This window comes from Aphanomyces astaci (genome assembly GCF_000520075.1).
Source record: "Aphanomyces astaci strain APO3 unplaced genomic scaffold supercont1.5, whole genome shotgun sequence".
NCBI classification, from domain to species: Eukaryota; Oomycota; class Saprolegniomycetes; order Saprolegniales; family Verrucalvaceae; genus Aphanomyces; species Aphanomyces astaci.
This window is the reverse complement of record NW_009798268.1, coordinates 664,910-673,855: the sequence shown is the minus strand read 5'-3', so window position 1 is coordinate 673,855 and position 8,946 is coordinate 664,910. Positions and strand designations below refer to the sequence as shown.

Genomic DNA, 8,946 nt, shown 5'->3' with positions numbered 1-8,946 from the left:
GTGGGCTTGGTTAAGTGCCATACTAAGACGACATGTTGGTTGCGTCAAGTCGATGTGGATGATACTAAGGTGATGGGGACGACTGTAGCTTGACTTGGAGTGCCAATAATACAGTACTAACTTTGAACTGTACAGTATGTTGGCATTCGACAGTGATCTTGTCATGGTAGGTACTCTATAGTGCTGGACGTGTGGGTGGGTACTTCAATGTGCGTGACCTTTCGGATGAAACGCCAATATCGATCGATACACGAAGGTTATATTGCAAAAGGAGAATAATGTGGTGTTAGATTATTGTCGAATGCAGCCATCTCACGTTATGCCGCCACCTGCTACCAGTCCAGCTCACGAGGACGACGATTTAGTTGAGACCTCCACCGCTTCGTCATTTCAACCCAACCATTGCATGTAAGCCGGTCCTTCTTTCATCGATCAATCACTCACCCGAGGGTCCGATCTGCCCCCATGCATCTCACGCCTATGTTTCGTGTTTAGAGAATGTTGCATGTCCTTTGACTCCACTGCTGACTTCGCCAACCACAAAGCCAAGGTGCGTGTACATATATCAGGATGTGACAGCGTTCGTTGTTGATGTGTTGTTGGGGCGTGTATGTTGGGTAGTTTTGCATACAAAGCGAGTACTTTGACCCGGTCAAGATGCAACAACACCTCTTGGCCACTTCTATTTCGGACGAAAGCAACGTCATGGCGACCAAGGGAGTTTGCGGCGCGACCATGTCGTTTGCCAAGGTCGAGCAGTACTTGAGCGGTGGTGGAGGAAGGTCTTCCCGTGATGGCAACGGTACTGGTCAAGACATGACGATTGGGAAGGTGTCGTTGTTGGATCTCAAGGCCACGATGCAAGCGAACGACGTTGAAATGGAGAAATTGAGGTATATATATATATAACACTTAAAGGCAAAGTGCATATCGTTTTAGACGGCACGTAAAGAAAGAGCGCGAAAAGGAAAAGGCAGACGAGCTACGAGGACTCAAATTGAAGCAGCAAAAAGCGTTGTTGCAGAAGAAACAAGTGAGCTCAAAAAAATATGTGGATCTCTCGACAGCGGCCGAATTCACAGACTGTCCGTGCATCAAGATCACAAATATCATATGAGGTAGGAAGAAGACGAGGTCGTGGCACTCATGAAAGAAATCGAGCGGCGCCAAGTCGACGAGCTCAAAGCGCGAGCGAAGCGCGAACAAGTCAAAGCCGAGTTGCGGCATTTGGATACTGTACGACCCTGAGAATATGAGACGAGCCATAAAAATATGATATGTGTGACAAGTCGATGATATCCTGGTGCATTGTGTAGGTGGGTATGAACTTGCTCGAGGACGAGCGAAAGCGAGAGTTGGCTGAGCTGGTCAAGCAAAAAGAGATCTTGACCCAAAAGGAGCAGGCCGCTTTGCACGAAATACAAGCCCTGGAGAAACGTGTGAAAGACCAGGTTGGTGAATGAATCCAAGTGATACGCCAAACTGGATAACGTCATCCTGGCACTGTGAAACAGGAGCTGCAGCACCGTGACGACGAAAGGAAGGTGCTAGCGACGATTCAGCGAATGGACGACGGGTCCAAAGGAGATGCGCGCGTGCGAGCCCTGCGGGCCACGCACATGCAACGCAGTCAAACGTATGGCGCGCAAGCGGCGTTGCTCGGGCACAAGCGGATGGAGTTGCAGCAACTGCAAGAGAAACTCAAGAACGACATGACCAACCTGGACGTTCGTCACACTCGTAAGGCATATACAGCATTTGAAACAATCCGAGAAAAGAATTTTGGGGGGGGATGCTATAGGTGGGGACAACCAAGCGGACGATGACAACGCTGCGGCAGGGGTCATCTCATTCAACTACGACGAAGAGAAGCACCGAGTGAAAAACTTTGACGGTCAGTTCGGTGGGGATATCAAGGGCCACGAAACATCCAGTCCGGCTACGGATAGCTCGTCTAGTAAACAGCCACACAGCAGTAGCGTCAGAGACGTTGGCAAGAGCAACTCCAAGTCAACTGCAGACGACAGTCCGTCCCCCAACAACTGGAATGATGAGCCCAAGCCAACACCACGTCGTGTGCATTCTAGTGACCTGCCAACCAGGGAAGAGGAGAGAGGTAACACTAAGCCCCTGAAAGACAATGCCAAAACACCTACTGCACCCGCCCCCTTGGATGCCCTCGAACGAGAAGTTCTGCATCGAAACGAAAGTGACCATACTCTCAAGCAGTCTAGACCATCCACACCACGAATAGCAAAAGCCCCCCAAGCTCCTCCTATGAACCATCCACCCTTGCACGGCGGCAACTTGCCCTCTTCCTCATATCCCCCCTCAATAAACCCAGAGGCACCACCTTACGCCGTGCCTCCCATGGCATCGCATATGTGGCCCCCTCCCAACTACACTTCCTATGGGGGGGCATATCCGTACTTTGCGCCGCCTCCGATGTCCAACTACGGTATGCTTCAACCCCCGTACTTCAATGGATACACTGGATTTGCCGCGACGGGGGCGGCCATTATGGGTGGGGGGTACCCACCCCCCATGATGAATCCGTACGGCATGCAGCCAACACCGTACATGCAGCACCAACCCATGTCCATGATGCCAAACATGATGATGAATCCTGGGATGTTTGAACCGCCGCCAGACCCAGAGACTGTCAAGTTGCAGCAACAGTTGGAAGCCATGAAGCAACTCAAGGAGCAACGCGAATTGGAAATGGAAACTCTGCGATTTCAGCAAATGATTCAAAGCATTCAGGTGCCATTCGCATGGATGTGTGCGAGACAACATGATGTTCGTAGGGAAAGCTTCCAGGGGCTGCCAACGGCCTCTTCACCAATGCTCCGACTGGCCAGCAGCAATCCATGTCTGCGCAGTCGTCCAGCAGTGACTTGGCCCCCAAAATAGCTCTGGCAGTTGCAGATGAACTCGAGTCGAAGGAGCTCAAAGCGTTGAAACTCAAACATGCTGAAGACATGCTCAAGCTAAAGCAGCAGCGCGATCTAATGGAAGAGGAGGAACGGGTACGTAGGGTTATCTTTTCCCTACTTGTCATTTGGAATTATATGATGATACATGAATGTGGTTTAGCTGCAAGACATGAAAGAGCAACGTGAGAAGCGACGACGGGAAATGGACGAGCAAATGGCCCAGGAAGAATGGATGGCGAATCAAAAACGAATGGTCATGGCGCTTCGCATGAAAAAAGTGCTGGCACAAGAACAGCCACTGGCACCATCCATGACTGACGACATGGCGGCATCTGGCGACGTTCGTCCATACGACCCCGAGCTAGGGTTTAGTGTGTTTTGGGACTACATCCTTCTTGTGCCTGCGAAAGCCAGTTTCTTGCAGGTTCATATGTGTCCACATTGCATTATTATTATAATACATAAGGCAATATCGGTGGTTTAGGTGACGTATGCAGTGTACGAAGGGTCAATCCTGCGGACCAAGCACAAGGTGATTCGCGCCCGAGAGTGTGAACCCCATGGCCCCACAGTCAATCGGTGCGTCTTGGCTTCAACTCGAGCGTTCGATCATTTGCCAGCCAATATGGACGTTCGTCTACTGATTGAGGTATGACCCCTACCAAATTGCATATCATTTTACGAGGGGTACTCAAAAGCAATACGATCGTGACTAGGTCGCTGCTACAACTTCGGACGGCAAGACCAAACCCTTGAGTTTGGGATGGACAGCCATGGACTTGTTCATTCTGTCATCGGATGGGTCGACAGTGCAGCTACAGCAAGGCAAATTCAAACTCCCTCTGAGCCGTTCGCCATTGCCGTCGATGAACAATGGGCCGTGGAGTGTGCCCAAAGGTGCCTCCGATGCTACCACCACGACGTTGTACCTTCGGGTGGCGCACGCTGCCCAAGTCGAGGACGCCACCATGTACCCAGTGAATCCCGACGTGACCGCGAGTTCGTCTAAAACAATTGCATTCACAACGTATGTTTTTTTATGTGGGCATTGTGCACTTAGGTAAATACCAGAATCCATCGACAACATCGACGATATCCCCTTCCCCAACGCTTGCGGCTCCCACCACAGTGACCTCCGACCAAACGAAAAAAAGTAGTCAGCCAACCGACCCCCTATACCACGCCCCACCGCCCCCCACAGCCCCCCCGACGCGACCCCCAACATCCAAACCAGCCCAACCAATCACCACAACGTCATACACTCCGAATGCCACTTCAACTGCTGCCAGCTACAAAAGCAAAGCGTCTCCAATACGAAGCGTGCTACCGTCGGCCATGGCTGTCCTTGCTACTATTCCATCGGTGTGTGCACCTTCCTGATATCCTCATCAAATACGAATCAACTCGTGATGATCCCCTGCACAATACAGATATCAGGCGACCATGGCACAGCTCAGTACACGGCCCTGCTCTCAGCCTTACGCCCATCAGATCCCAAGGAATGGACCCACTCTAGCTCGGACTGTGTCCAGCTTGTGCTATCGTTGCCAAGCTCCAGTGTACCATTGTACTCGTCTGAGGACCGGTCAATTGACCCGTCAACGGGCCTCGTGACGGCTGGGCCGTGGAAAATACCCTTGTTCAGTGTCCCAAAGCCCCTTTCTCACAACCAACCCATCGTCATCACGCTATCGCATAAACGAAGCGGAGGGGTCGTCGAGTTGTACAGTGCGACGCTGGCTTTGGAGGACGCAGGGGGGCACGACGTCGTATGGGACGAACAACTGGTCGAGTTGTGTCACCCAGCCAGTACGAACCAACCATTCACGCATGGTTTGATTTCCCTACGACATTATAATGACTTGTTACCCTTTAGCCAAGCAAGTCAAAGCGATCATACTCGTCACCATCTCGCCCACAGATCATGATCCGCCAAGCCATTCCATGTTCCCATCTACCTCATGTACGACTTGACGTGCATTTCAGCGATGGGGGTCAGACTATATTCATGTAGTGTCCAGTGGCGAAGGATGGGTCGAGTGTGACTTGTACTCGAACCCCCGCAACATCCCCCCTCAAACCCTCTTTGGTCGGGGCGACGGCTTCAACGTGTATGTGGACGGCTTGCGGTCGCTGCCAGACCCTGTCACGATCTCAAAAGTCACTTGCTTCGCCCTCAACGCAGACATGACGAGCGTCTCTCCGTTGCAAGAGCCTTCTGCGTACACTACACTGCAAGACAATGCGTCTTCTCCGTCGTTCAAACTCGTAATATTCTACCCGCTCACTGTCAGAAATGTTTACTATGCTGTGTATTGTAGTGCTTGGAGTACCGAGGCGATCGGTTCAACCCGACATTGACCCTGCTGTGCAGAGTGGACACTATCCACGGCGTGTCCAAGCAACCGATGGTCGTGGGGTATGCGGCATTGCCGTTGTTTGTCGAACATCGCGACAACGGAGGAGCAGCGATGACGGCCCCCACCAAGGCCACCGTGCAGGAATTCTGCCTCAACACCGGTGCATTCCAATTACCGCTGCGGCTAGGAGCGACGCTCGGCACGAACGAAATCGACTTCAGCGCGACTGCGTGCGATGGGTACATGAAATTGCCCTGCGCCACCATCCTGGTGCGCGTATGTCCTGCCGCCAAAGTACGTGCACATTGCAGTTTTGTGGTTGATGGGGACTTCACTTTACGACTGATTGTGTAGACCGAGGACGGCCTCGCTTGTCTGAGTCGAAACGACGTGGCAACATCCGACTGGATCGCTCGAGGCGTGTCCACCCCGGCACCGAATTATGCCGACAAAGCTTACGATTCCACAGCATCGCGGCCTTCGCTTGCCGAAGACAAGCTGTACAAACTAAGGGTACTTCTTTTCCATAAGTCACACACACCATACCAATGATATATCCACCTACATATCACTTTTACCAATGATGTATCCATATCATAATATCACTTTTTTCGACTGACATGTGACATGTTTATGTTGCAGTTGCGTCGCCCGCCCCGGTTGGTTGGTGACACCTTGTTGACCGTGACCGACAAAGCCACCGTGGACGCACCAGAGAAACTTGCGACGTGGCTCCAAGCGCAGTTGACTGTACGTACACTACCAATACAGTATACTACCCGATCAACTAGTATCATCCTTCCACGACAATGTGGTGAATATTAATTTCCTCCATCATACGATAGAAAAAACCAACGGTAACGCTCTTGGACACCCTGACAACGATGTTTCCGTATATACCGGAAATGGGATTTCGCATTGCAATCGACGGGTTGGTGAATGTGCCCAGTGGCTGTTTGTACAAGGTCGTGACGTGCATCTCCCCGCCAGCTCCGTTTTATCAAGTACGATCGACGACGAAACATATAACAGTGCTTTTCTTGGGCGTGTTTTCAAGCAGAAATCGTGGGGGTAGGACCCCAAAATGACAGACGATGTGCACATGACCATCAGCTACAACTGGACCAGTGCCCAGGCCTATCCCGAGTTCCAGGACGGCTACATCGTACGTAGTACTACTTGTGTTGTCTTCCTACTCCAAAACAATGACGACTGATATTATCTATCTTGTAGACATTTCGAGACGTGCCAGAGTTCCCTAACACCGACTTGCTCGTGGTGTTTGACGTTCGAGGCGTCAAGCAAGTTAAAGGCACGTGGGTGTCGCATCAAGTGGGCTGGGCGTACTTGAAACTGCTCAACACATCCCATTGCATTGCCGCGGGATCGTTCCAGTTGCCGCTCTTTTCTGGGGCCATGAGTTTGGTGTGTGTCCCGTGATGGATAACTAGGGAATGACGATGGTGGTGGTGGTTCTGCTGCGGTAGGATCTTCTCCAACACGACATGGCTTTGGATGCGTTGATTGACGCCGAGACAGCTAAAAAGAAGGGATTGATCTCGTACTTGCCCGGCATGTCGTTATGCATCCGCGTAGAAGACGGATGCATGCCGAATACGTTTCCGAAGCCTTTGGTTTGTCCTGTTCACAAGACATGATTAATATGTGTTGTAGGGAAACATGACCCCCGTGGGGATGCCACCGTCGACGGCGGCCAAATACACGTACGACGCCACGAATGTGCAAACTCAAAAGAAGAAGAAACCGCTGTCCAAACTGGTGGTTGGCAAGACAGAGCGGGAGTGCGAAAAAGAGCTCAACACGACGTTTGCCAAAGACATGGACATCTCCCACTATACGTTTTGACCCCAACACCGCAGCATAGTATTAACAGTTACTTCAAAGTCGAAAGACGAAACCGATTCTGAAACGGTCGTGATCTTTGACCGCAACTAAAAAATTCTGTTCTATGATATCCATCGACACGGTAAATCGTTGTTATCAAATCAACATGTGTTAGTACTGTAGTTAGTTAGTTAGGGTATACAATAGATGGCTGTCATGTGGCGTGGGATGAGTTGGCAATCTCCATATACCGAGAGATGGGTAAGCCCGTTACCTCAGGCAACATGAGTCGGCGAAGCTGACCGTTGTATATGACTATGTTATTTATATGTAGGCCCCGCGAGGTAGTGGGCGTCGTATTCGCAGAGAAGCGGTGCCCCTGTGGGCATGGCGAAGCCCCCTGAACCTTCACACGATTTCGTCAAATAACGTTTTCGCCCATTATTGATTCTCTTCGTTAATTGATGCTACAATGCCGGTATGTACCCTAGTGCAATACGGACTGGGGATAATGCAAGTGCTCCACCAGCGGGATGATGGCACCGTGGCGGATCTAGCAAGTCGAAACTCGTCGAAGTCGGCGGCAATGTTGCCCCATGTCTGGCATCCTTGGGCGAATCGACGAATCCCCAAAGACAAAACATCGCAACCGTATTATCGACAGCTACGAAGAGCTGTCTGTCGCTCGATAGCTAGTAGTTACAGCGGAGCCGCAACCCTGCAATCAATCATAGATGCTTGACTTCAGCGAGGTTGGGATGGAACAACGGAGCTTGAGTACGTTCCTTCATGCGATACCTGTGAGACAGGGGCGACCTCCTGCATGTGTGATTGTTAGTGTGGTAATGTCAGCGAGTTCAATAGGACAAATACTCCGCGCCAGTTCTGAAGGAAGTTTGCCCTGTCGAGGAAACACGAATCATCATCATGCAGGCATCAATCTGGATTGGTCTATCCGACTTTAAGGTAGGCCACCAATCCAAACCCTCAAACCTTTGTTCCACCACTCATCACCCTCAACATGCCAACTCGGCTCGCGCGGGTTGTTTTCGATTGTCGTTCGCGACTACGACGAAGCCATTGCGTGGTATATACGACACACTTGGGGTTCAACCTTGTCGAATATGTTGCTCAAGAGTCCAAGCGATGGATAGTAGTAGCCCCACGAGACGGAACCTGCTCCATTGTGCTGGCTCAACCGAGCAAAAAACACCGAGCCAAGAAGCGTGCATTGGCAACCAAACAGGGGGGCGGGTGTGGCTCGTCCTCGAAACGTCAGACTTCTGGGGTGACTACGAAGCCATGCAAGTAGCCGGAGTGCGCTTTAGTGAAGTGCCGCGCACATAGCCATATGCCATCGTTGTTGTCTTTGAGGATTTATACGGCAATCGGCGGGACCTCCTGCAGCCAATGGTGTAGGTATAAGCTGCATTCACGCACAATAACTGTTAGAGGTGAAGCTATCAGGATCCAAAGCTTGTGCCCTTGCCAAGTGTCAGAATATATCACGCATGCGAAATATCTAACATTCAGTCCGCACAAATACTATAGACGCACCCAATTGTTTTGAAACTTTATGCAATTAAAATTTCAAATACTGTACGTCTTTTCTGTACTAGTACCTGTCTCATACCATTTCACAAACATGTCCTAAATAGAATTTTAATCAAGGACAAATCCTTCCTGAGAAAAATCAATTTTCCAAAAATCAAAGTCACCAGAAACTATAGACGCACTACATAATTAGGGTGCACCAGCGAGTGGATTTTTGTCCAGGAAAAAGCGTATTTCAGCCCCATTTTGGT

At 50.7% G+C, this 8,946-nt stretch overlaps 2 protein-coding genes across 5 annotated transcripts; both read left to right on the top strand.

Moving 5' to 3' along the window:
- The first annotated feature begins 275 nt into the window (after positions 1 to 275).
- On the top strand, positions 276 to 7,280 carry H257_02993 (hypothetical protein). Of its 4 annotated transcripts, XM_009826866.1 has the most exons (24): positions 276 to 408; positions 496 to 550; positions 622 to 893; positions 940 to 1,033; positions 1,123 to 1,236; positions 1,317 to 1,451; positions 1,515 to 1,740; positions 1,802 to 2,763; positions 2,808 to 3,029; positions 3,097 to 3,360; positions 3,421 to 3,585; positions 3,653 to 3,935; positions 3,997 to 4,298; positions 4,367 to 4,745; positions 4,813 to 4,899; positions 4,951 to 5,204; positions 5,258 to 5,590; positions 5,651 to 5,809; positions 5,939 to 6,046; positions 6,142 to 6,300; positions 6,372 to 6,461; positions 6,530 to 6,721; positions 6,784 to 6,930; positions 6,971 to 7,280. In XM_009826866.1, the coding sequence occupies exons 1-24, from the start codon at positions 302 to 304 to the stop codon at positions 7,160 to 7,162; spliced, it is 5,301 nt and encodes a 1,766-aa protein (XP_009825168.1). In that variant the 5' UTR covers positions 276 to 301; the 3' UTR covers positions 7,163 to 7,280. The 4 variants fall into 4 exon arrangements, with proteins under 4 accessions (XP_009825168.1, XP_009825169.1, XP_009825171.1 ...); XM_009826867.1 differs by having other exon boundaries at positions 6,784 to 7,280; XM_009826869.1 differs by having other exon boundaries at positions 6,530 to 6,930.
- Positions 7,281 to 7,652: 372 nt separating this feature from the next.
- H257_02992 (hypothetical protein) lies at positions 7,653 to 8,488 on the top strand (the record flags this gene model as incomplete). Its single annotated transcript, XM_009826865.1, has 3 exons — positions 7,653 to 7,729; positions 8,112 to 8,225; positions 8,278 to 8,488. The coding sequence occupies 3 exons, from the start codon at positions 7,653 to 7,655 to the stop codon at positions 8,486 to 8,488; spliced, it is 402 nt and encodes a 133-aa protein (XP_009825167.1).
- Between the last annotated feature and the right edge of the window lie 458 nt (positions 8,489 to 8,946).